The sequence below is a fragment of the Tribolium castaneum genome, chromosome 9 (assembly GCF_031307605.1).
Source record: "Tribolium castaneum strain GA2 chromosome 9, icTriCast1.1, whole genome shotgun sequence".
Classification (NCBI taxonomy): Eukaryota; Metazoa; Arthropoda; class Insecta; order Coleoptera; family Tenebrionidae; genus Tribolium; species Tribolium castaneum.
This window is the reverse complement of record NC_087402.1, coordinates 1,971,194-1,996,388: the sequence shown is the minus strand read 5'-3', so window position 1 is coordinate 1,996,388 and position 25,195 is coordinate 1,971,194. Positions and strand designations below refer to the sequence as shown.

At 33.8% G+C, this 25,195-nt stretch overlaps 2 protein-coding genes across 5 annotated transcripts in view; one reads left to right on the top strand and one right to left on the bottom strand.

Annotated features, from left to right (window-relative positions):
* Nucleotides 1-19,222, top strand: part of dac (dachshund) — a 112,797-nt gene extending 93,575 nt beyond the window's left edge. For all 4 annotated transcript variants that reach the window (XM_064358791.1, XM_015979175.2, XM_015979176.2 and 1 more), the window contains 2 exons: nucleotides 10,033-10,296; nucleotides 18,241-19,222. In XM_064358791.1, the coding sequence (XP_064214861.1) occupies nucleotides 10,033-10,296; nucleotides 18,241-18,374 (398 nt within the window). In that variant the 3' untranslated portion in view covers nucleotides 18,375-19,222. The remainder of the gene's footprint in view (nucleotides 1-10,032; nucleotides 10,297-18,240) is intronic.
* Nucleotides 19,223-22,571: 3,349 nt separating this feature from the next.
* LOC658116 (thioredoxin reductase 1, mitochondrial) lies at nucleotides 22,572-24,280 on the bottom strand. Its single transcript, XM_008193563.3, has 2 exons — nucleotides 23,946-24,280; nucleotides 22,572-23,885 (listed from the first exon to the last, which is right to left on the bottom strand). The coding sequence occupies exons 1-2, from the start codon at nucleotides 24,202-24,204 to the stop codon at nucleotides 22,630-22,632; spliced, it is 1,515 nt and encodes a 504-aa protein (XP_008191785.1). The 5' UTR covers nucleotides 24,205-24,280; the 3' UTR covers nucleotides 22,572-22,629.
* Nucleotides 24,281-25,195: the final 915 nt, after the last annotated feature.

Here is a 25,195-nt window from a genome sequence, read left to right as displayed (position 1 = left end):
AGCGCTATCAGATGGTTTTTTGTTCGTTGCTCTAAGTCTTACAGTTTCCGAGAAAAACGCAAAAAAAGGTTTCCATTTTCACTTTTTTTCAATTTTCAACCGCCAATTACGGCGAAACTATTAGAGTTATCGAGAAACGGAAAAATCGAGGACAACCGGAATAAAAAACTCTACAAAGTGTCATAGAACTCAAGGCAATATCTCGCAAAAATTTTTTCAATTTTCAATCGCCGATTACGGCCAAACTAAAAGAGCTAGGAGAAAACTCTTTTTTTCATCGTAAAGAGCACATCAAAATCTATAAGATAGAATAAGTTTTATTCGATTTTGAGACACTTTTAAAATTGACCATTTTGTAGGGGGGGGTGTTAACTTTTTTTTAATTTTTTTTATTTTCCCAATTACGACTAAACTATTCCAAAAAGTGGAACTGTTTTGATCCTTACCCATGCAAAATGATCCGGGGAATCGATTGGCATCGAAAAAATTGCCAAATTCCCAATAGTTTTTTAGTTATGAATTTTTTAAAATTTCACCAATTTTTGCATTTATCTGCAATTTGCTCAAAAACTATTAGTCGGAGAACAATAATTTTTTTTGAAAAAAATAGATAATTCAAAGAGCTTTCCAACGATAATAAACTTCATGGGGTTATCTCTGATAGTTCCGGAGCTATTGCTCAACAAATGTTCCGGGTACCCAAAATCGACAAAAATTGCGACGAAAATTGAAAAAATCAAACATCAAAAAATCGAACATATGGACTTTTTTTGGACTTTTAACAACTCCAGAGAGTTGTAAAGGCATATATAAATACGAAAAAGTATGATAGAACGAATTTAAAAAAAAAATTTTTTTTCACTTTCTTGAAGGTAAGTGTTATTACTCAGGAAATTTTAGCAAAAAAAATCAAATTTTTAAATCTCATGAAAAGTTCGTATAATACAGAAAATAAACCGCTGAATTCAATGGAACAAACCGCATTGCTCTACGACTTTTAGTTTTTGAGTTATGAATTTTTTTGTTGGATAAAATTTTCCACTATGACAAATGGCTACCCTAAATTTAGGCAAAAAATTTTAAATTTTTAATTCTTGTGAAAAATTGATATAATATGTAAAATGAGCCGTAGAATTCAATCGAACAAACCGCAATGCTCTACGACTTTTAGTTTTTTTTTTATAAATTTTTTTAGTGAAAAACTTTGATCGCCTCTGTAGCCGGAACCGTTGCCCGGAGCGGCTCCGGGTTTAATCGAAAAAATAGAGAAAATTAAGCGCTATCAGATGGTTTTTTGTTCGTTGCTCTAAGTCTTACAGTTTCCGAGAAAAACGCAAAAAAAGGTTTCCATTTTCACTTTTTTTCAATTTTCAACCGCCAATTACGGCGAAACTATTAGAGTTATCGAGAAACGGAAAAATCGAGGACAACCGGAATAAAAAACTCTACAAAGTGTCATAGAACTCAAGGCAATATCTCGCAAAAATTTTTTCAATTTTCAATCGCCGATTACGGCCAAACTAAAAGAGCTAGGAGAAAACTCTTTTTTTCATCGTAAAGAGCACATCAAAATCTATAAGATAGAATAAGTTTTATTCGATTTTGAGACACTTTTAAAATTGACCATTTTGTAGGGGGGGGTGTTAACTTTTTTTTAATTTTTTTTATTTTCCCAATTACGACTAAACTATTCCAAAAAGTGGAACTGTTTTGATCCTTACCCATGCAAAATGATCCGGGGAATCGATTGGCATCGAAAAAATTGCCAAATTCCCAATAGTTTTTTAGTTATGAATTTTTTAAAATTTCACCAATTTTTGCATTTATCTGCAATTTGCTCAAAAACTATTAGTCGGAGAACAATAATTTTTTTTGAAAAAAATAGATAATTCAAAGAGCTTTCCAACGATAATAAACTTCATGGGGTTATCTCTGATAGTTCCGGAGCTATTGCTCAACAAATGTTCCGGGTACCCAAAATCGACAAAAATTGCGACGAAAATTGAAAAAATCAAACATCAAAAAATCGAACATATGGACTTTTTTTGGACTTTTAACAACTCCAGAGAGTTGTAAAGGCATATATAAATACGAAAAAGTATGATAAAACGAATTTAAAAAAAAAATTTTTTTCACTTTCTTGAAGGTAAGTGTTTTGACTCAGGAAATTTTAGCAAAAAAAATCAAATTTTTAAATCTCATGAAAAGTTCGTATAATACAGAAAATAAACCGCTGAATTCAATGGAACAAACCGCATTGCTCTACGACTTTTAGTTTTTGAGTTATGAATTTTTTTGTTGGACAAAATTTTCCACTATGACAAATGGCTACCCTAAATTTAGGCAAAAAATTTTAAATTTTTAATTCTTGTGAAAAATTGATATAATATGTAAAATGAGCCGTAGAATTCAATCGAACAAACCGCATTGCTCTACGACTTTTAGTTTTTGAGTTATGAATTTTTTTGTTGGATAAAATTTTCCACTATGACAAATGGCTACCCTAAATTTAGGCAAAAATTTTTAAATTTTTTATTCTTGTGAAAAATTGATATAATATGTAAAATGAGCCGTAGAATTCAATCGAACAAACCGCAATGCTCTACGACTTTTAGTTTTTTTTTTATAAATTTTTTTAGTGAAAAACTTTGATCGCCTCTGTAGCCGGAACCGTTGCCCGGAGCGGCTCCGGGTTTAATCGAAAAAATAGAGAAAATTAAGCGCTATCAGATGGTTTTTTGTTCGTTGCTCTAAGTCTTACAGTTTCCGAGAAAAACGCAAAAAAAGGTTTCCATTTTCACTTTTTTTCAATTTTCAACCGCCAATTACGGCGAAACTATTAGAGTTATCGAGGAACGGAAAAATCGAGGACAACCGGAATAAAAAACTCTACAAAATGGCATAGGACTTAAGGCGATATCTCGCAAAAAATTTTTCAATTTTCAATCGCCGATTACGGCTAAACTAAAAGAGCTAGGAGAAAACTCTTTTTTTCATCGTAAAGAGCACATCAAAATCTATAAGATAGAATAAGTTTTATTCGATTTTGAGACACTTTTAAAATTGACCATTTTGTAGGGGGGGGTGTTAACTTTTTTTTAATTTTTTTTATTTTCCCAATTACGACTAAACTATTCCAAAAAGTGGAACTGTTTTGATCCTTACCCATGCAAAATGATCCGGGGAATCGATTGGCATCGAAAAAATTGCCAAATTCCCAATAGTTTTTTAGTTATGAATTTTTTAAAATTTCACCAATTTTTGCATTTATCTGCAATTTGCTCAAAAACTATTAGTCGGAGAACAATAATTTTTTTTGAAAAAAATAGATAATTCAAAGAGCTTTCCAACGATAATAAACTTCATGGGGTTATCTCTGATAGTTCCGGAGCTATTGCTCAACAAATGTTCCGGGTACCCAAAATCGACAAAAATTGCGACGAAAATTGAAAAAATCAAACATCAAAAAATCGAACATATGGACTTTTTTTGAACTTTTAACAACTCCAGAGAGTTGTAAAGGCATATATAAATACGAAAAAGTATGATAGAACGAATTTAAAAAAAAAAATTTTTTTTCACTTTCTTGAAGGTAAGTGTTTTGACTCAGGAAATTTTAGCAAAAAAAATCAAATTTTTAAATCTCATGAAAAGTTCGTATAATACAGAAAATAAGCCGCTGAATTCAATGGAACAAACCGCATTGCTCTACGACTTTTAGTTTTTGAGTTATGAATTTTTTTGTTGGACAAAATTTTCCACTATGACAAATGGCTACCCTAAATTTAGGCAAAAAATTTTAAATTTTTAATTCTTGTGAAAAATTGATATAATATGTAAAATGAGCCGTAGAATTCAATCGAACAAACCGCATTGCTCTACGACTTTTAGTTTTTGAGTTATGAATTTTTTTGTTGGATAAAATTTTCCACTATGACAAATGGCTACCCTAAATTTAGGCAAAAATTTTTAAATTTTTTATTCTTGTGAAAAATTGATATAATATGTAAAATGAGCCGTAGAATTCAATCGAACAAACCGCAATGCTCTACGACTTTTAGTTTTTTTTTTATAAATTTTTTTAGTGAAAAACTTTGATCGCCTCTGTAGCCGGAACCGTTGCCCGGAGCGGCTCCGGGTTTAATCGAAAAAATAGAGAAAATTAAGCGCTATCAGATGGTTTTTTGTTCGTTGCTCTAAGTCTTACAGTTTCCGAGAAAAACGCAAAAAAAGGTTTCCATTTTCACTTTTTTTCAATTTTCAACCGCCAATTACGGCGAAACTATTAGAGTTATCGAGGAACGGAAAAATCGAGGACAACCGGAATAAAAAACTCTACAAAATGGCATAGGACTTAAGGCGATATCTCGCAAAAAATTTTTCAATTTTCAATCGCCGATTACGGCCAAACTAAAAGAGCTAGGAGAAAACTCTTTTTTTCATCGTAAAGAGCACATCAAAATCTATAAGATAGAATAAGTTTTATTCGATTTTGAGACACTTTTAAAATTGACCATTTTGTAGGGGGGGGTGTTAACTTTTTTTTAATTTTTTTTATTTTCCCAATTACGACTAAACTATTCCAAAAAGTGGAACTGTTTTGATCCTTACCCATGCAAAATGATCCGGGGAATCGATTGGCATCGAAAAAATTGCCAAATTCCCAATAGTTTTTTAGTTATGAATTTTTTAAAATTTCACCAATTTTTGCATTTATCTGCAATTTGCTCAAAAACTATTAGTCGGAGAACAATAATTTTTTTTGAAGAAAATAGATAATTCAAAGAGCTTTCCAACGATAATAAACTTCATGGGGTTATCTCTGATAGCTCCGGAGCTATTGCTCAACAAATGTTCCGGGTACCCAAAATCGACAAAAATTGCGACGAAAATTGAAAAAATCAAACATCAAAAAATCGAACATATGGACTTTTTTTGGACTTTTAACAACTCCAGAGAGTTGTAAAGGCATATATAAATACGAAAAAGTATGATAGAACGAATTTTAAAAAAAATTTTTTTTTCACTTTCTTGAAGGTAAGCGTTTTGACTCAGGAAATTTTAGCAAAAAAAATCAAATTTTTAAATCTCATGAAAAGTTCGTATAATACAGAAAATAAGCCGCTGAATTCAATGGAACAAACCGCATTGCTCTACGACTTTTAGTTTTTGAGTTATGAATTTTTTTGTTGGACAAAATTTTCCACTATGACAAATGGCTACCCTAAATTTAGGCAAAAAATTTTAAATTTTTAATTCTTGTGAAAAATTGATATAATATGTAAAATGAGCCGTAGAATTCAATCGAACAAACCGCAATGCTCTACGACTTTTAGTTTTTTTTTTATAAATTTTTTTAGTGAAAAACTTTGATCGCCTCTGTAGCCGGAACCGTTGCCCGGAGCGGCTCCGGGTTTAATCGAAAAAATAGAGAAAATTAAGCGCTATCAGATGGTTTTTTGTTCGTTGCTCTAAGTCTTACAGTTTCCGAGAAAAACGCAAAAAAAGGTTTCCATTTTCACTTTTTTTCAATTTTCAACCGCCAATTACGGCGAAACTATTAGAGTTATCGAGAAACGGAAAAATCGAGGACAACCGGAATAAAAAACTCTACAAAATGGCATAGGACTTAAGGCGATATCCCGCAAAAAATTTTTCAATTTTCAATCGCCGATTACGGCCAAACTAAAAGAGCTAGGAGAAAACTCTTTTTTTCTTCGTAAAGAGCACATCAAAATCTATAAGATAGAATAAGTTTTATTCGATTTTGAGACACTTTTAAAATTGACCATTTTGTAGGGGGGGGTGTTAACTTTTTTTTAATTTTTTTTATTTTCCCAATTACGACTAAACTATTCCAAAAAGTGGAACTGTTTTGATCCTTACCCATGCAAAATGATCCGGGGAATCGATTGGCATCGAAAAAATTGCCAAATTCCCAATAGTTTTTTAGTTATGAATTTTTTAAAATTTCACCAATTTTTGCATTTATCTGCAATTTGCTCAAAAACTATTAGTCGGAGAACAATAATTTTTTTTGAAGAAAATAGATAATTCAAAGAGCTTTCCAACGATAATAAACTTCATGGGGTTATCTCTGATAGCTCCGGAGCTATTGCTCAACAAATGTTCCGGGTACCCAAAATCGACAAAAATTGCGACGAAAATTGAAAAAATCAAACATCAAAAAATCGAACATATGGACTTTTTTTGGACTTTTAACAACTCCAGAGAGTTGTAAAGGCATATATAAATACGAAAAAGTATGATAGAACGAATTTTAAAAAAAATTTTTTTTTCACTTTCTTGAAGGTAAGCGTTTTGACTCAGGAAATTTTAGCAAAAAAAATCAAATTTTTAAATCTCATGAAAAGTTCGTATAATACAGAAAATAAGCCGCTGAATTCAATGGAACAAACCGCATTGCTCTACGACTTTTAGTTTTTGAGTTATGAATTTTTTTGTTGGACAAAATTTTCCACTATGACAAATGGCTACCCTAAATTTAGGCAAAAAATTTTAAATTTTTAATTCTTGTGAAAAATTGATATAATATGTAAAATGAGCCGTAGAATTCAATCGAACAAACCGCAATGCTCTACGACTTTTAGTTTTTTTTTTATAAATTTTTTTAGTGAAAAACTTTGATCGCCTCTGTAGCCGGAACCGTTGCCCGGAGCGCCTCCGGGTTTAATCGAAAAAATAGAGAAAATTAAGCGCTATCAGATGGTTTTTTGTTCGTTGCTCTAAGTCTTACAGTTTCCGAGAAAAACGCAAAAAAAGGTTTCCATTTTCACTTTTTTTCAATTTTCAACCGCCAATTACGGCGAAACTATTAGAGTTATCGAGAAACGGAAAAATCGAGGACAACCGGAATAAAAAACTCTACAAAATGGCATAGGACTTAAGGCGATATCCCGCAAAAAATTTTTCAATTTTCAATCGCCGATTACGGCCAAACTAAAAGAGCTAGGAGAAAACTCTTTTTTTCTTCGTAAAGAGCACATCAAAATCTATAAGATAGAATAAGGTTTATTCGATTTTGAGACACTTTTAAAATTGACCATTTTGTAGGGGGGGGTGTTAACTTTTTTTTAATTTTTTTTATTTTCCCAATTACGACTAAACTATTCCAAAAAGTGGAACTGTTTTGATCCTTGCCCATGCAAAATGATCCGGGGAATCGATTGGCATCGAAAAAATTGCCAAATTCCCAATAGTTTTTTAGTTATGAATTTTTTAAAATTTCACCAATTTTTGCATTTATCTGCAATTTGCTCAAAAACTATTAGTCGGAGAACAATAATTTTTTTTGAAAAAAATAGATAATTCAAAGAGCTTTCCAACGATAATAAACTTCATGGGGTTATCTCTAATAGTTCCGGAGCTATTGCTCAACAAATGTTCCGGGTACCCAAAATCGACAAAAATTGCGACGAAAATTGAAAAAATCAAACATCAAAAAATCGAACATATGGACTTTTTTTGGACTTTTAACAAATCCAGAGAGTTGTAAAGGCATATATAAATACGAAAAAGTATGATAGAACGAATTTAAAAAAAAAATTTTTTTTCACTTTCTTGAAGGTAAGTGTTTTTACTCAGGAAATTTTAGCAAAAAAAATCAAATTTTTAAATCTCATGAAAAGTCGCGTATAATACAGAAAATAAGCCGCTGAATTCAATGGAACAAACCGCATTGCTCTACGACTTTTAGTTTTTGAGTTATGAATTTTTTTGTTGGACAAAATTTTCCACTATGACAAATGGCTACCCTAAATTTAGGCAAAAAATTTTAAATTTTTAATTCTTGTGAAAAATTGATATAATATGTAAAATGAGCCGTAGAATTCAATCGAACAAACCGCATTGCTCTACGACTTTTAGTTTTTTTTTTATAAATTTTTTTAGTGAAAAACTTTGATCGCCTCTGTAGCCGGAACCGTTGCCCGGAGCGGCTCCGGGTTTAATCGAAAAAATAGAGAAAATTAAGCGCTATCAGATGGTTTTTTGTTCGTTGCTCTAAGTCTTACAGTTTCCGAGAAAAACGCAAAAAAAGGTTTCCATTTTCGCTTTTTTTCAATTTTCAACCGCCAATTACGGCGAAACTATTAGAGTTATCGAGAAACGGAAAAATCGAGGACAACCGGAATAAAAAACTCTACAAAATGGCATAGGACTTAAGGCGATATCTCGCAAAAAATTTTTCAATTTTCAATCGCCGATTACGGCCAAACTAAAAGAGCTAGGAGAAAACTCTTTTTTTCATCGTAAAGAGCACATCAAAATCTTTAAGATAGAATAAGTTTTATTCGATTTTGAGACACTTTTAAAATTGACCATTTTGTAGGGGGGGGTGTTAACTTTTTTTTAATTTTTTTTATTTTCCCAATTACGACTAAACTATTCCAAAAAGTGGAACTGTTTTGATCCTTACCCATGCAAAATGATCCGGGGAATCGATTGGCATCGAAAAAATTGCCAAATTCCCAATAGTTTTTTAGTTATGAATTTTTTAAAATTTCACCAATTTTTGCATTTATCTGCAATTTGCTCAAAAACTATTAGTCGGAGAACAATAATTTTTTTTGAAAAAAATAGATAATTCAAAGAGCTTTCCAACGATAATAAACTTCATGGGGTTATCTCTGATAGTTCCGGAGCTATTGCTCAACAAATGTTCCGGGTACCCAAAATCGACAAAAATTGCGACGAAAATTGAAAAAATCAAACATCAAAAAATCGAACATATGGACTTTTTTTGGACTTTTAACAACTCCAGAGAGTTGTAAAGGCATATATAAATACGAAAAAGTATGATAGAACGAATTTAAAAAAAAAAATTTTTTTCACTTTCTTGAAGGTAAGTGTTTTTACTCAGGAAATTTTAGCAAAAAAAAATCAAATTTTTAAATCTCATGAAAAGTTCGTATAATACAGAAAATAAGCCGCTGAATTCAATGGAACAAACCGCATTGCTCTACGACTTTTAGTTTTTGAGTTATGAATTTTTTTGTTGGACAAAATTTTCCACTATGACAAATGGCTACCCTAAATTTAGGCAAAAAATTTTAAATTTTTAATTCTTGTGAAAAATTGATATAATATGTAAAATGAGCCGTAGAATTCAATCGAACAAACCGCATTGCTCTACGACTTTTAGTTTTTGAGTTATGAATTTTTTTGTTGGATAAAATTTTCCACTATGACAAATGGCTACCCTAAATTTAGGCAAAAATTTTTAAATTTTTTATTCTTGTGAAAAATTGATATAATATGTAAAATGAGCCGTAGAATTCAATCGAACAAACCGCAATGCTCTACGACTTTTAGTTTTTTTTTTATAAATTTTTTTAGTGAAAAACTTTGATCGCCTCTGTAGCCGGAACCGTTGCCCGGAGCGGCTCCGGGTTTAATCGAAAAAATAGAGAAAATTAAGCGCTATCAGATGGTTTTTTGTTCGTTGCTCTAAGTCTTACAGTTTCCGAGAAAAACGCAAAAAAAGGTTTCCATTTTCGCTTTTTTTCAATTTTCAACCGCCAATTACGGCGAAACTATTAGAGTTATCGAGAAACGGAAAAATCGAGGACAACCGGAATAAAAAACTCTACAAAATGGCATAGGACTTAAGGCGATATCTCGCAAAAAATTTTTCAATTTTCAATCGCCGATTACGGCCAAACTAAAAGAGCTAGGAGAAAACTCTTTTTTTCATCGTAAAGAGCACATCAAAATCGATAAGATAGGATAAGTTTTATTCGATTTTGAGACACTTTTAAAATTGACCATTTTGTAGGGGGGGGTGTTAACTTTTTTTTAATTTTTTTTATTTTCCCAAGTAAGTGTTTATTACTCAGGAAATTTTAGCAAAAAAAATCAAATTTTTAAATCTCATGAAAAGTTCGTATAATACAGAAAATAAGCCGCTGAATTCAATGGAACAAACCGCATTGCTCTACGACTTTTAGTTTTTAAGTTATGAATTCTGAACCATCCAAGAATTTGTTTGCGATTGTTGTGAATTTGTTGCAGAAAAAGTGGCGCCGAGCGAGCAGAAGCTGAGCAACCCGAAGGTGACCACAAGCTCAACCCCAAACCAGAGCATCTCGTCGGAGCGTGAGAGGGTATCGGAACGTGTCGAAAGGATGGAAAGAGAACGTGTGGAAAGCCCACCGCCGGCATATGGGCAGCAAACTGTCCGAGAGCCGCCGCCACCTCCGCCCGAAAATAAGCCGTGGGGCTATTCCGGAATCGACCTCATGAATACCGGAGCCGCCTTCTGGCAGAATTACTCCGGTGAGTTGCAGTTTTAATAATAAAATCGCCATTCTATTAACATTTATCGCGCGCAAATAATTTTTTTCCACCGCTTTGTGTCCGAGTACCGTTTCGTGTGGATTTTTTGCGGTGGCGGGTCGTTTATAATTAAATTATTAAAACGTGGGATTAACGAAATGAGTTTGGAGCCCATATGTTGTAGCGTGAAAACGAATCATTTGTGATTTTTAATAGAAGTCGGTACAAAAGCAAACAATGAACTAGTAGTACCGCTTTTAAGAATCGAGGGCACAATCGAAGTACCGATTCATTCTTACTTATAATTTCGAAATTAAACGCCTGTTACGCACAATGCCAGGTAATATTCAGTAGCTGAGATGGAATTAAAGACGAAATAAACATTAAATAGTTGAAAGGATTCAATTTACAGCTTGCTCTCCGACAATCAGGATAACTTCCCAGAAAATGAGCCTTGCGATTTGATACGCTTTGAATGGCATGCCGAATGTTGTGTGCATGGTGGGACGTTCACTTTACCGGTAACGTCGCCGGAAACCACCGAACAGCTGTTTAACGATACACTTGAGGCTATTCTCACCTGTTATAACACTTTTTCATATTGATTTTTACCAAATAAACTCCACACCAAATCCCCAAAGAAAACGTAATCGCCACTCATCTTTTCAACGCCTCAAATACTCAAAACAAATCATAAATGGACACACATCTCAATTAAAAATTAATTATGAAATGATCTATAGTTCAAGTTTACACAACAACTGGAATATCTATAAATAAAGGCGGTTATTTTATTCATAATAAATTACAATTAATAAAGATATATTTGAAAAAAAAACAGAATGGAGGCGTTTTTACAAAAAATAATGAAAAAGATACAAATACCTATTAAAGTGTACGTGCATATTTAAAAAAATATATTTATTTAAACGAAAAATTATCAGCAAAAAATACTTCAGAAAAAATTAAATTAAAATAATTTAACTGGGGGTGGTTTTCTGTTCAGCTTTTATTATCTCTTTTTTATATTTGTTAGCTTTATTTTTTTACTCCTCATTCTATGATCTATTCTATATCCGAAATATACGTAGATATTGGCGTGTATATTTTATTTACCTTCTTTTTTCTACTGGAAAGGAGTTTCCAATATCCTTTATCACTTGTCTTTTTAACCTTTGTCTTTTATTTCCTGCCTTCTTTTTTTTCTATTTTTGGTTTAATTATCGCTATATTTTTGTCATTCCTTCTCTCTACTTTTCTCTCTGTTTCTTTCTCTGATTTCTCAGTCAAGGAAAATAAAAATAATTCTGGACATACATAGGTCTATACAAACTTTTTTTGAATTTATCCTATGAATCTATGACTTAAGAAATCATTCCCCAAAATCTTTCGGCGTTTTTTCCAGATGTTCTTTATTGTTCATTTTTTTAAATTATTTTCCTTTAAAGAACAAATTCCCAAAAAATTTCGTACACCATAAAATAACAAAGTTTCGAAAAAACAATACTTTTCCAGTTTTTTTATTGCTACATTTTGACTTTTTATTTAGCATCTAATGATTAATGATGTCTCTCAAAACTAAAACAATAAATAAAATAGAAATAAAAGCCAAAAACCTGTTACTGCATTTTTTTCATTCAAGTATTCAGTTAGAAGAATAATGAGCTTCGCACCTTTAATACAGAAATCACGGTTGATTCAATTTTGCATTCCCGTCCACAAGTTGCAGTTTGATGTCATTATGCAAATGCTGCTAATCATAGGTATGTGCAAGCAGTATTAAAATTCATACGTAACGTAAAAAGCACCCTTGACGTGCTTTCCGGCAATGTATTTCTTCACATGGGCATATTTTCCAAGCTTATCTGGGCAATTTGTTTTAATTTTGTTTTTATTACGATAAACGTTTGCCTCAGTTTCGAATAATTGTGTAAAATGTGAATTTTATTTAAAATAATATCGCACGGTCAGGTTGAGTGCTAGGCAAAGTTCAGGAGTCGAGTTTCCCAAGTTGAGGGTGTAGGTCGTTACGATTTCATATATAATTATTGCAGTTTGTAGTATAGCTCGGTTAAGCAAGCACATCTTGGCATGGCATCAATTGTTTAAAGTGTACCTGAACATATTTGAGAAGCTCAAATTTCAATATCGTCGTAGCGCAAGCGCTCGTATTAACATCCATCCGTCCACTAGCGAATAAACAAGAGCGATACCATAAACATATTATGTAAACAAGGAAACTCCGGGGAAATTATACTGCAACGTAGTAAGTTAGCAGGAGCGATATCTCAAGAGTGTCGCAGGAACATTTCTCAACAGGATCAAGTCGGTACACAGATTCAGAGGCATGCTTAGAATTCATGGACTGCAGTAGGCGTTTGCAATATTAAGGTCGCAGATAACTGACTTGAATAAGCTATGGAACGAACTGCCACCAGAATAAACCTACGCAAAATTACTCCTTCTGTTGCAATGGAAAGTGCCTAAAAGTTGGTGTATTGATGCTTTCACGAAGGGGCGCCAAGTTCGCGTCTGATAGTTCCATAATGCGTGGATTTATAATCCCTAATAATCCCGAGTGATTAGAGTTAATTCAATAGGAATCCTTTCCTTGCCGAACAATAGTTAGTCGGCGGAGGAGCGTAGGGTTCCGGTAATGGGTCCCAAGACGGCGATGCGAGACTTGTCCGGACTTGCGGTCGGACTTGGCCGGAGTCCGGTCCCCGGGCGCGTGGACAAGAGGAAGCCGGCACAATATTAACTAATTACCTATTCATTACGGCTTAAAGTGGCAAGTTGGTCCTGAATTATTCCCAGCTCCGGAGGCCAAGTTCCGGAAGTGAGGTAAGACGCAGAAGCTCGCCGGAAGCCTCTCTAATGGATGCCCAACTTACTACACACCAACTTCTATGCTTTATTAGGATTGATTGGTTGCTGATATCATCGTGTTGCCGAAACTTGGCCAAGCATTAGCCGACTTTTTCGCCACAAAAACGCTGCTAAGGTGTCTGTCTGGTTGTGCATGCACGAAATTTGTCACAGGATAATTCCATTGGTGCGACCCTCGCTGGGGTGCACAGCCGCCGGCAAAACGATTTAAATTCAGATATTATTGTCGCTGTGTGAAATCAGAGATGAATTCTATGACTACAAAGTGAAGTCATTTTACTGTAACTAAATAAATGGAAAATTGTTACGTGTCTCACCCTCCTCTTAGGCTTTAATCTTATACACGCTTAGCACACAGATTTAATAAAACGAACTTTATTTAAAAGACAAAAAACGATCAAATGGTAAACAGCGAAGTAAATAATGCCATCTTACACTTAAAATTAGGTACTTTTTTAAATGAGAAAAATGAGAAATTCATCATCAAGAAAAAAAAAAGTGAACCAAAATATGGGACTAAGACGATTGAGCAAGAAAATTTTAAAACACTATAAAAATCCAACTGTTTCGTGTTAATATTGCCATAAAATTGTAACTAATGAAGAAGATTGCAATTAATAAATTTGTAAAAATGTTATAAGAAAACGTTTATTATACGTAAAGTAATGCAGAAATAAAAGATTTACATCTAACTTTACAAAAAAACAATTAGGTATGACGACTGAGAAGATGAATACACTAATTAATATTAAATTGCTTTGTTCAAGAAAAATAAATATAACTAACAAGAAGAAGATTTGATTTGGAGAAAAAAATAACGAGCTTATAGATACTAGGATAATAAATGTGCCGACGAAAACTAGTAATGTAATAAATAATATGTCAAAAACTAAATTTTAGTTAATTTAGTTTTTTTTAAAGAAAAAGAATTGAAAAACCCAGTAGCGTTTTTAGAGGAGAAAAGTAACAAAATGTAGATGTCCCTTTTATTTGAAAAAACAAACATTTCTTAAAGGCATTGGCAACTTAATTTACCTGTTTTATGTTTTAACGGAAATTGAAAATATCGTTCGTTCTAAACCAGCAGGTTCTTTTCAAAATTTTCTGCGATGGGAAATAAGCGAGATAATCGCTTCGAAAGAAAGAAATCGTGACGTTACAACTGCCTCTCATCTTTGAACCCTCTCTATTACCAAAAACCTGAGTCATATTTAAACATTTTTCACACATCTTCCACAGAATCAAATATTAACTACTTTTTCGGCTAATTTCGGTAATAAATTTTGTCTCGAACTTAGTATTGGACCAAACGCTCGATAGGCAGTTATGACGTCATAATTTCAACTTTAAATGGAAATAATTTGACTTAGAGAGGAGATACAAAGAAACGGTTTTCACTACTGTAATAAGCGTTTTCGGTACTCATTTAAGACAAAGTTGTTTTTTACTTAGCTTTTACGATTTATATACTTAGGAATTGTACTTATTAGCGTTTATTTTTTTTTATTAAATTTTCGCCGCCGCGTAAAAGCGGTTCATGATTATTAAAAACTGCATTTGTTGTAATCATTGAAAAATATCGAATAAATCGATCTGTGGTCCGGATCAAGGTTGTGCTTTTTGTGTAATATGCCACACAAGTTGCTGAGGCAAATAATACCATCAGGTGTTTCTTTGACGCAGCTAAATTTTTTGGTCGTTTTTGCTTTTTAAAAGCCGCATGACTGTGTTAACCACTTTTGAGATATTTCGCATTCTTGCGTGTTTCATACTCTTCGTGATTCCGTGAAGTGTCAACAATGCTCAAGCAAGGCTATGATAATGCACAATTATTAGCCGTTTAAAAGCGCACCAATGGAACCTGAATAATAATAAGTTGTAATAATAATAGTTAGCGCGTGTCTAATTACATCATTAATACATATATGCATCTTGAGCCTTAATTAGTTACGTGATTCGATGCGACCGGAATGGAACTTATTATCGGATATCGCCATGTCATAGCCGGCCTATTACCGGAGCGCTCACTTCAAATGCGGCATTCAATTAAAATTTCTCAAATATCAATTATTACGTCTCTGCTTATTTCAACTGCCGATTTGTTAACCTTTCCAATACATTGCCCTAAAATCTCCTATTTTAGGTAATTTCCATAAAAAAAATCGAAGAATTAACAGTACAATCTAATTTAAGAGATTCAAATCTTGAGTCTAACTGACCGGCCTATAACATGATTTAAAACTTAATTATCGAAAGGTGCTTTCTCACCACAGCTTGATACAGAGGGTGACTTTAATAATTGTGCAGATATTTAAAAATACGTTGCTTTGAACGTGTTACTTGTATCGATTGTCCTAAGTAGGAAAAGTAGGATGAGGAGCACATGAAAGTTCAAGTTTATTTGATAACCGAAAAAGTTTTTCCTGTGTCTACAGTGCTTGTTAACCACGTTATCTAAGTACAAAGTTTAGCTTTTGTAAAAAGTTGGTTGCATTTTTGCAAATAGTTGGGCCTGTTGGTCCCAAATCCTTCATATAATATTTGCATATCTGGCGGTTAACCCTCGAATTCGTGTTGAATATTTATCACGAAAACTGACTGTTGAAATTCTGGTTGTTTCGTACCTAAAGGCCCCAACCCGTAGCAACAATCAAAGATTAATCATCCCCAAAATAAACAGGACAAACTCGGTGCCGACTTATAAAACTTCTTAATTAAAACCGGAGCCGTGTATCCAAAGGATTAAGGAGGGCACTTGCCCGACGCAACCGTCGTTCTTCAACGATTCAAACGGCAAGTGACAACGGCACAACGAGCCGAGAAATTGCAACAGTAAAGATAACATCGTGCTAAATAGCCGCGGGATAGAATCCCTGGCCGGGATAATGGCATTGCCGCCTAGCTAAATTAACTCCCTTCGACTGTGCTAAGCGGTTTGTCCGTCTGTCCGACTCTTCCTACGATTCCATTTGACTAAAACCCATTACTGACACACGGATTAACACGACTATGATAACCCGAACACCGACCCTTTATCTATTTTATTTCCAACTTATCCTCCACTATATTATAGAGAAGAAGAAGAAGAATTTATTAATTAAATAGGAAACCTAGTTACAATAGTTAAAAAATAAAAAAAATAAAAAATTACATTAGTGGATACAAGTCACACTTATTGCACACTTATCTTCACATAATCTTTGATTTTTGATTTAAATATAGATAGGGTACCTGCATTTCTAATATTGTTTGGTAACTTATTATATTCATTAATACCCTTAAAAAATAAAGATAACATTGTTTGTCGGTAATTTACACTTTGAACATTAATTTTGGAAGAATCCCTAGTCTGGTAATTGTGTACACTATTTCTGCAAATAAGATATTCACTGAAATACTCTGGTACTCCAAGCTTAATTATTTTATATACAAAAATCATGGTAGAATAATACAGTCGTTGCGTCGCAGAAAACCACATTAGGGCCGATAACATACATTTTATAGGTGTTAAGCGGTTACATCTTAAAATTATACGCATTCCTCTATTCTGAAGCTTTTGCAGTTGTACAACATGACTAGGCCGTAGCAGGTACATAAGTGTGGCACAATAATCAAAATGTGGTTGGACAATACAATTGTAAATTAAAATTCTTGTTTGCATTGACACATGCGTAGATATTCTTAAGAAAAAAAACAATTTCGTCCTAATTTTTTTACAAACATAATCGAGATGACTCTCAAAATCGAGCAAGCTATCTAGGTAAAATCCTAAATACTTACATTTATTAACAAACTCTACAGTTATGTTATATATGCTTAAATTAATGTTGGCAAAATCAATTTGGTTGTATTTATATTTAGTTGTAAAAATTATAGTTTTAGTTTTGGACACGTTTACTTTAAGTTTATTTGTGTTAAAATATTTTTCAAGTATTTCGAGAGCCTTGTTCATTTTTTGAATACATTTATCAAGATCAGTGTCATAGCATGCTACCAATGTGTCATCGGCAAACAAATTAACAAAATCACAATCACAATAGTTTACAATGTCATTAAGATAAATTAAAAATAAGAGACTAGACTCTTAGGAAGCTAAAAAGGTTGTACAGAAGAAAGCTAAAAAACTGTAGAGACAGTGAAACAACGAAAAACAAAAAAAAAGAAATGAATATAAAATATGGGAAACACTAAGAAACTATGAGATTGAAAGACTGGAAACACTCATAAACAAATGAGAAGTTTGTAAAAAAATTAAATGTAGCACACAATTTTTTGTTTTTGCTTCTCAGAGATCATCAAATTGTCTAAATAAAAACATAAATCATAAATATGAAATTCCCAAGTTAATAACTAAAAACATAAAGATTTTTGACCTAAATTGGTACATTTGTGAGTTTTGTGAGAAAATTTTGCGAAACAATTGAGTTTTTGCTCATAAACGTACGAAATGTTTGAGTTTGAAGACGAACTAATTGCGAGAAATAATCTTTATCAAAAACAAATCGATCCACAATTTATCCACGATTTCTGAACTCAAGTGTAATAGAAATATTGTAATTTTCATAGAAAACAGCGAAATTCTAGTTGCTTTGGCCGACATTTAGGAAATAATCAAACAACAGTTTTTTGCTGAGTTTTAATCGCCTTATGATTGGCCCGCTTTACAATTGGGAGTGCAATCTCCCTCCCATATCCAATGACAAACGCTTCAATCGTCTTGAAATTTTTTGTGCACCTGATAAACAAGTAGGAGGTGATTTTAATATTTTGATTGGTCAAATTACACATTTCAGGAACAAATAAAACACAACAGATTCAAGGGCTGGTCTTTCTTACAGAACGTGATTTTCGCCGAAGATTCAAATAAAATTATCGATTCTAGTGCTTGTTTATTTGAAAAAATTAATAATTACAGTTTTTCGAAACCAAAATATAGAATAAAGGCTCCTGAAAAATAGACTTTAGACAATCCCACGAACTAATTGGTCTAAATCAATGTTTAAAGTTTTAAAAATGTAAAACTTTGTGTTTGAGTAAACCGTTTTCTTTTTGCAGAATCCTTAGCACAAGAACTCGAATTGGAGAGAAAATCCCGGCAGCAACAAGTTGAGAGAGACGTGAAGTCACCGCTTCAAGATCGTTCCGGGTATTACAAAAATTCCATGCTGTTCACAAGCACGGCTACATAAACATAACGTACGAGTTTTGCTTAGATAAAAGTATAAAGTAGGTTTTAGATCAGAGCGTACAGTGCTTAGCAATGTTTCGATTGGTATTATGCATTCGTTTTAAACGAGATATTAAGTTTTTTCCTTAAAATACGTCCAGTGTCGTGGAGCATATCAGTTAGTGATTGTTTGATTTTTAAGACTGATTTTGGGCATGGAGAGGAACGATAACAATTTCAGTACTTAACTTTTCTTATTGCTCAGAATTCGCACTTCGTGTACATAAACACACCTGTATATAATTTCTATTTTGTAATCCAACCCAATTACTTTACTATGACTGTTTGGAATTATTCTAATTAAATATCTCCGCTTTACATGTACATATGAGCGTCAGTATAAACCTGTAGAAAAGTCATTTTTCATGTAACAACGCAGAATAGAAGATTGTATATTAAAATTTTTATAAAGTTAAAGTTTTGCATATCCATGTGAACTTTCTACGATATGATATGAACATAAAATTCATTTGTACATTATTTCGTAATCTGAAATGTTTTACACAGTGTAGGATTTTCTGACGAAAAGTATACGCCATTTTGACAATCATTGTCAGAAATTTTTCAAATATCAATATTGTCGTTTGTTTACACTCAGTATTATTCAGATTAGGTGCAATACTGAACCACAAATTGTACGAACGGTAGTGTTCTTAATATAGCACAGTTTTTTTCTTACTTGCTTGTATCATAAGTAGGCTAGTTTATAAACTGTTCGTGTTAGACTATGTAAGAGGCAGTGTGTATGTATTTATTGTAAATAAATGTATGTGTGTGCCTTGTAGAAAATAAAACATAAAAATTTCGAAACCATTTTCTTCACATTTCTTCCCCTAGAATTTATGTGAGTTTTTAATAATAGCTGATTTGATCAAAGGCAAAGATCAAAGATCTGCGGCGTGCCACTACTTATTTATTTTATGATGGCATAACCCTTGTTCTCTGCCTTTTAAATGCAAAATTTTGCAATTAAAATCACAAAGCATCAATATGCAAATCACTGCTTGCCAACATCCGTAACAACATCTAAGCGAACTGATCAAATCGTCGGCTAATTATTAGCAATTCTGCAAAAAGAACTTCCTGACTGCTTTACACTTTCCTTTAATGACAGCTAAAACGTCTAATAGCTGTACGAATACCAAACATCTATCTTCACACTGTCTGTCTAATTACGCATCGTAATTCAATTTCCCCGATCTAAAAATTAAAAAAAATACGCGAGCTTAAGTAGTTAAGTGACGTAGGTAACTCATTAATTAATTCACTTCCCCAATTAATTTAATTGCCACAATCATCAATCTCATCAATCAAATAACGTCGTTATTGTGATCAATAAAAATCCGAAGGTTGCGCCCTTATACAGGACAATTAACAGAAACCTAATATAAGAGGTGTGAGGTGTCCCTGAGCCAGAATTAATGAACACCGACAAACAGATCGCAATGTCCAGCCCATGATTCCAATGAATCCTGATAATATATACAAGAATTAGCATATTGAAGTCACAGAGGCGTAATCAGTGCAAGCAGTCAAGCGAGAGATTGTCTCTCCCTACAACAGCAGCCGCTGGAGCTGCTATTACTACTTGTTTTCTTAAATTTACTGTTGATTGCTTCGTATTCGATTAATTTAACGCAATCTGACGGATTGTTTGTTGAAAATCAAAGCGAAGGACTCGCGCCAAATTGACGATTTTTAAGAACTGGTCTGCGTTTAATCGATGATATTTTGCTTGCTCACTCTGTAGCGTCTTTATCTTATCTGTAAATAGATCTAGATCTGGCCGGAATTAATGAAATGAGCCATAAAAGGCGTCTGCAACTCGGCGATATGTCAGAATAGTGTGAGTAAATAGGGCCTGTATCCCTTTAGGGTTATTTATGTGTTGTAATGAAATAGTAGCGCTTGTGCCCTTATGGTTGGTGGCAATTAACACTCGTGGAATAATTTAGTGTTCCGTGGTCGGTGTAATTACGCCGTAAATAATTTTTGATCTTGGAGGAAAGTGTGATCTCGTCATCGAATGCAGCCGCGTTTTAATCAGTCGATGGTTAATGAATCTGATTTTCGCGGAAAATAAACAAACCGGTGCGAGCGAAAGCGTGTTTTGATGGTGTTTTCGACACTTCCAAGTGAATTTTAATTCGATTAGATTCTCTGTATTAAATTTACATTTTTTGATTAAAGAAAATTAAAATTTGCTAGATCTGTTTGATAGAAGCGCCGGGGATATAAAGTTAAATTTGTTTTTATTAACGTGCTTTATTATCTTTGGTGCAGTATTTTAGAAACGCGGAGATAAATATAAAAGCTTCATCAATTCTCAGTGAATTGTATCAAAACATATTCCGAGCTTGAAGAATAAATCACGAGTAGAATCCATTACGAGCTTGAATTAACGTCATCTTGAAAAGAATTAAACGAATGGAATTAATTATAAGATTGATGGATTTCTCAAATATCTACCGACCATCCTGCGGTGTTTCCAAGATTCCGACTTAATCACCCCCATTTATTTTAAACTTATTACTTTTTATCATAATATAATCAATAATCGGGCGACGTGGCCGCCCCTTTGAGGAACGGAAAAATAATAAACATTGCGTTCTTTATTCGGGGCTAATTATTTTTAAAACTCCTCCGGTGATTGGGGAAGCATTTATTTGCCGGGTCGGTAGCCACAGAATGTCTAAATTCATGATTGAAATTTAACGAAATGGAATATCAAATAATAACGATGTCCAGTTGAAAATTTTTCCCGTAATGGAATTTGCTACTGGAGATTACGAATTCCAGAGGGGATGTTTTTTAACAAAACGAAATACGGTTTCAAGTGATGATCGACAATACTTCCAACTGGCAAACATTTCCAAACTAAAAGAATGCGATAACATGTTTGCCGAAATTAACTATTGATTTTATTCCGGTGTTTCAAGATCACGCGGCATTTAGGAGAGATAGAATTTCCGCATAATGGCGAAGACGGTGTTGGGAAATAATAATTAAAATCCCCAACCTTATTTATTCATTTTGCACATAAACGGTAAGTTTTCAAACGAAAACATAATATCTAAATTTGGTTGATTAACGTCGGCTGGAGCGGACTGATAATGAATGCTAAAAGAAGTATCTATTAAAACTTTGAGTACAATGGAGCCACAAAGGGCCGCTGCTATTGTGAGCATCAATACGAGCGGTACACATCACCTCAATTAAAATGTAATAAGAATCTCCTCTTAGGTATAAAACTCATTAACACTGCGCAAAAAGGGGGCCGATAAATTAAAATTACTTCGAAAAGTTTTTATTTTTACTAACTTTGCCGACCCCAGTACACCTTTGTTGCCAGCCTTTACTTTACTTAAACCGATTTCAATGTTCACTTCGTAGCCATTGTCATAAAAACACCCATTACAAAATTCTAATTAATGACACCACCCGCCCCTTCACTGCTTTAACCAGCATTTCGCAACAAAGAAATAACCGCACTCACACCAGCTTTATCCAAAATTATCTAACTCCTCAATCGCAAATTCATCTGAAATAACATTAGTATAAAAGTAAAAAAAATATCTTAGCCATTACAGAAACAATACAACCTGACAACAAAATTTTCAAAATAATTTTAATATGCATTTTGGGACAAAAGAGGTTTTTTGCAGTAAATTAATAGTAACTGTAATTTTTTATCTTCGTAAATTTTTCTGTCCCGTCCGTTATTGCAACATAAACGTTGCTCCTATTTCTTAAGTCGTTAAACAAGACCAAGAATTTTTTATTTCCACTGTCTAATTTCGCTATTGTCTAAACAATTTTTTAGTTATTTTCATACACAAGATTTTTTTGTCCCGTCCGTCATGTTCTGTCTCTCATGAGTAAACAAATGTATGTTAATTAAAGTCGTTTATTTTAAATCAACAGAATTTTATAACAATTATTCAACGATAAAAATGTGAGGTCTTTTCAGTGTCCCGTCCGTCATCAATTTATATTTGTTTTTCTTGCCGGTATTTCAAATCTTACAACTATGGGTCAGTTGTTGGTTGCAAACAGTTAGTTCACTGTTCATAAAAACCGAAAATAAAATCTAAGAATGTGTGTCCCGTCCGTTAAAATTATTGATAAATAATATTTTTTGCGTTTCTAAAAACTAACAAAAATTGCCATACGTTTAATTTTATCCACATCAAAATAAATACAAATTTGAAAAAATATTAACTGTTAGAAGCGACTGGAAACGGGTCTTTGGCCAGCCTCTTTGTCAGATTAATCCTGCTGAACTCCTCGGCAATAGCAGGATGGATCCCAACCGTATTTCTCAGATTATCCACAGTCAGGTTACATTTGATCGCTGCAGAAAATCCCTGTATGACTTCCCCTGCCTGAGGTCCAACAAAATGCATACCTAGAACCTTTTGTTGGTTGCCTCTTTTCGCTACGACTTTTAGGTAACAATGAGCGTTGGTTTTTTGTGGAATAAAAAACTCAGTCGGTTTGTAATAAGCGTGATAAATTTCAATATTGTCTTCGCCGTATCTTTCAATTGCTGTTTCTTCACATAAACCCACACTGCCGTATTCCAGAGGAGTAAAAATAGTAGTTGCGATGTTATCATAGTCCATCAGTACCGTACTTTTGGCAAATAATCGTCTAGCTAAGAGTTTGCCGGCATGTATGGCCACTTGAGTCAAATCAGGTTTCTTGTACAAAACATCACCAACGGCATAAATGTGTGGGACGTTGGTTTGTTCATTAATTGTCTCGATTTTGTCACCGTCAGCAACAACACTAACCCCGGCTTTATCCAATCTGAGAGCCCGGATGCAAGCTTCCCGTCCGATGGCAAAAAGAACAGTTTGGAATTCATCGCATCCTTCTTCACGTGTTTCATCAATCCATTTAACAAGCAGCATTTTTCCGTTACTTCTTTCAATACTTGTAGGTACGCACTTGTGAAGAAATCTGACTCCTTTTGCCACCATTGATTCAGTCACAAGCTTGGCCATTTGTTGGTCAAACGCTCGCAAAACCACCGAACGAACCATGACAGTGATATCGTACCCCAAACCTTTCAAAAACCCTGCACATTCCACACCCACATAACCAGCACCGATGATCAAAGTCTTGCCCGGAGCATTTTCTAAACCGAAAACTTCATCACTGGAAATCCCCAATTCCGCGCCCGGAATATCCGGATATTTCGGCCGCCCCCCAACCGAAATCAAGAAATATTTAGCCTTGAAAGTCTTCCATTCGTTTTTAATTTTCGCTTCGATTGTGTACGGGTCATGGAACACCCCCATGGAGTTAATATACTCCACGCGCTTATCCCTCAGTTCAATTTTCGTCACCCAGTTTATACTTTTGATGTGATTTTGGACCGTTTCTCGCAAGCCCTTCCAGTTGTGTTTGAGACTCTCCATTTTGGGGAACTGGAAGCCGTAGCTGCGAGCATCCTGAACAGCTTCGCCTAAGATTGCCACTCGATGCATTAGTTTCTTTGGAATGCTTTCGATGTTAATACAAGTACCTTCAAGGCCCCATTTTAGGCTTCTAGCTGATGGGACGATGAAATCAAACACTGCCACTTTGGCGCCAAGTTCTGCAGCTTCTTTCGCCGCAGCTAGGCCCCCGGAACCGCCCCCAATCACTATCAAGTCAAATTCGGGACGGGCCGAAGCGTAAAAACGGAAACTGTGACGGATGTCTTTGAGGAAGTGCGTCAGTTGGAGTAGTTTTGCTTTGTAGAAATTTTGAAATAAGTCCAGGACTTTGTCGGAAAATGCCATCACAAAAAACAGAAATTTGAACACATAACCTTAGAAAAGTGTCATTTTTGGTGGACGCTGTCAGGAATTTAGAGGCAGTAGAAGGCTCTGACCCGAAGCCAAAAACTAGAACTAGACTTTTTTTTCAAATATTCGTAATTCCAAGGCAAAACGTAAGCACAATTCCCGAGGATAATCATTAGGGAAAATTTTGGGGAAATCTTTAGAAAGTCAGAGGACAGAGGGTTCAGTTTATTCCTCGAAAAATCCAAGTTGTTATGTAGAAAATAAACAGTAAAAACCAGATATGCTTATGAAAAGATCCTCAGAAGTGTAGATCTTGAACTTGTAAACACAATTTGGCGATTTTAAAAATAACGTTTCTTTCACTTTCGGGTCCGGCATATTTTTTTCTAATCTATCTAATACGTATTTATTTCAAAATTCACTCACTTCTTCATCCTTGGAAATTTTTTTATTGACTATTTAATATAATTAAAAAAATATAAGCGGAGTACGTAACTAAGTCAGCGGTTTTCTGAGTAATTTTTGACCAAAATTTTTTAAATAATTAAGTTATTAAATCAAATACGTGCTTGAAAAAGTTAATAAAAGTCGATTATAATGTCAATTTCGGTTTTTTGACAAACTTTAATTGTTAAAATTTCGAAAAAAAAAATTTTGGTCATTTTTGGTTTATTTTTGGCGCAATTTCGCGATTTTGCTTAAAAAACGTAGTAAAAAGATGACTCAAAGGCCAAGTTGGTAACGTCGAAAGCCTGGTGGTTCTTATCAGCGCGGCAGATGAAAGTCTAAAATATTAGTGAGGGCTATTCACACTCTATCTATCCAATCACATAACCTTAGAAAAGTGTCATTTTTGGTGAACGCTGTCAGGAATTTAGAGGCAGTAGAAGGCTCTGACCAAAGCCAAAAACTAGAACTAGACTTTTTTCAAATATTCGTGGTTCCAAGGCAAAACGTGAGCACAATTCCCGAGGGTAATCATTAG

Coding starts and splice junctions, on each gene's coding strand:
- LOC658116 (XM_008193563.3), bottom strand. CDS start 24,204: ATGGCATTTTCCGACAAAGTCCTGGACTTATTTCAAAATTTCTACAAA. Junction 23,886..23,945: donor CCTAAAATGGGGCCTTGAAG/GTACTTGTATTA, acceptor TGGCAATCTTAG/GCGAAGCTGTTCAGGATGCT.